This window comes from Cryptomeria japonica, chromosome 11, assembly GCF_030272615.1.
Source record: "Cryptomeria japonica chromosome 11, Sugi_1.0, whole genome shotgun sequence".
Taxonomy (NCBI): Eukaryota; Viridiplantae; Streptophyta; class Pinopsida; order Cupressales; family Cupressaceae; genus Cryptomeria; species Cryptomeria japonica.
Window position 1 is genome coordinate 325,367,470 of NC_081415.1, and position 2,254 is coordinate 325,369,723.

Consider the following 2,254-nt stretch of genomic DNA (forward strand, 5'->3'; position numbering starts at 1 on the left):
AAGCAGTTTGATTCTCAAAGACACAACTGTAAATATAATAAACAAAATAGGCAATGGCATAACTCTTGGGCAGGTCGGAAGATTGCAACTATTGCTCCCCTTTTTGCCTAGGGAACTGGTGACAAACTATGGTAAGAAAATAATTAAGAGTCTCCATGACAAAAATTGCTGGAATAATGAACTGCTCTGGCTGCCTATGGAAACTCTTACAGGGGACACTTTCAAGGATAAAAGGATGGATCTGATAAAAGCTTTCAAGTAGCTTTAACCAGTACTTTTCAGGAGTGGGGAAACACGGTTTTTGGCTGTAGAAAATGACTTCAAGGAACACTAGTTCTATGTCTGTTTCAAGGTCATCACCTAGGGTAGATGTTGGAGACTGCAAGAAAATAGAGGAAGCAGAGAAAATCAATCAATATGTTGCAATTGTTACCTCTACTATAGACCAGCTGAAGACACAAGTCCAAGCTAATCGATCTATGCATGTAAAAGAAAAAAATAGAATCCAATGCTATACATCTAAAAGCATGTACTGCTTACCTTCAGTCACTTGCAGATACCATGCAGGTACCAAATGCGATTGAGAAGGATGGTAATAAGGACATGTTTACATTGAGAATAGAAAGTGCTCACTGTAAATTAAGTGATTCTGATCATATGTTGGGAGACAAGGAAAATGTAAATTGTCAAGAAGAAGGTTCTAGTGCATCCTCAACAATTATTTATGCAAGCAGCTCTGGGTGCAAGAGTATTGTTTGAGCAATTAAGCTTCCATTTGTGGAAAAGATACCGCCTTATACTACATGGATCTTTCTTGACAGGAACCAAAGGATGGCAGATGATCAGTCAGTTGTTGGAAGGAGGCATATTTACTATGACAAATGTGGAAATGAAGCATTGGTTTGTAGTGATAGTGAGGAGGAGGTTGCTGAAGAGGAAGATGCTAGACATGAGTTTACTGAAGGGGATGATTTTGTTTTACGAATGACAATACAGGAGCATGCGCAATCCCAGGCAGTGTTCACAAGCCTTGGTCAGTGTATTGAAGCCAAACCTTCTGAGCTTGAGGGAAGATATATATTTCTTACGGAGCAAGACAAGAAGAAACAAGTGAAGAACTCTGAAACTGTTGCAGCAACTGCAGAAAATATAGCTTCTAGTGATGACATATTTCTTGGAAAGGATCTAGATGCTGCTTTGGATTCCTTTGACAACTTGTTTTGCAGACGTTGTTTGGTTTTTGATTGTCGGTTACATGGTTGTTCTCAGGGTCTCGTTTTACCTAGTGAAAAATAGTCACCATGGAGCAACCCTGAAGAAGACAACAAAACACCATGTGGGATCCACTGTTATTTAGTGGCACTGAAAGCTACAGAAAACATCACTGTTGCAGATTCTTCTACTCCTGATGCTTGTGAGGTGACGCCTCTTCGTGGAACTAGAAAAGATATCTTCATGGAATGTTTTCCAAAGGAAGGTTCAGGTGCAAATAGTAGCTGCACAGGTGTTAAAAGGCCAACAACTATCATGACTGAAGGTGCTTGTTCTGGTGAAGAAGTTACAACTGAGAGCAATCAAGGAGACTCTAATGCTGGAAAGGAAGCATCAACTTTGCAACATGCAGAGTTTTCTAGGAGAGGTAAAAGACGAATAAACGTGGAGGTATTTCAAGGAAAGATTATAAGAGAACTGCTAAAGAAGTATTAGTTTCCATGAGGAAAAGACAAAAAACAATTGCAGTTTCAGATATGGATACTATTGTTAGTGGAAGTACCCCACCTTCTGATGTTAATTTCAGCTCAAACACAAGGTGTTCTGATAGCAATAAATCCAAACTCTCTCAAAAGAAACTTTTCAGGACTATTTCAGTCACAAAACAATCCAGAAAACAAGATTTAGGCAATATAGATGATGATCAAGCACATGATATAAAGGAGGCATGAAGAGTAAAGAGCTTCCGATACACAAGAAAATAGCATGCAGCCATCAAATAGTAGTAATTTTGAAACTAATACAAAACATATTTTTGAATCTTTTAAAGCTGAAGAGAGTGTTTCTGACAGTTCCGAGTCTCTCAGAGATAAACAAGAGAATACTCTCTACACACCCCTATTGGACTCCAGTGATATTGATCAGCAGAAAAAGATTGTTCCTTCAGGAGTAGATTTCAACTCTAGAGATAAGAATGTCCAGTTTTCATTACTTGAAAACATCAAACCATCTTACAAGTTTGAAGTCGATGGTCATTCTCTAC

General features: G+C 38.6%; 1 protein-coding gene across 1 annotated transcript; it reads left to right on the forward strand.

The window, feature by feature from the left end:
* The first annotated feature begins 391 nt into the window (after positions 1-391).
* On the forward strand, positions 392-1,926 carry LOC131065032 (histone-lysine N-methyltransferase EZ3-like). Its single transcript, XM_057999397.2, has 2 exons — positions 392-1,236; positions 1,270-1,926. The coding sequence occupies exons 1-2, from the start codon at positions 832-834 to the stop codon at positions 1,294-1,296; spliced, it is 432 nt and encodes a 143-aa protein (XP_057855380.2). The 5' UTR covers positions 392-831; the 3' UTR covers positions 1,297-1,926.
* Positions 1,927-2,254: the final 328 nt, after the last annotated feature.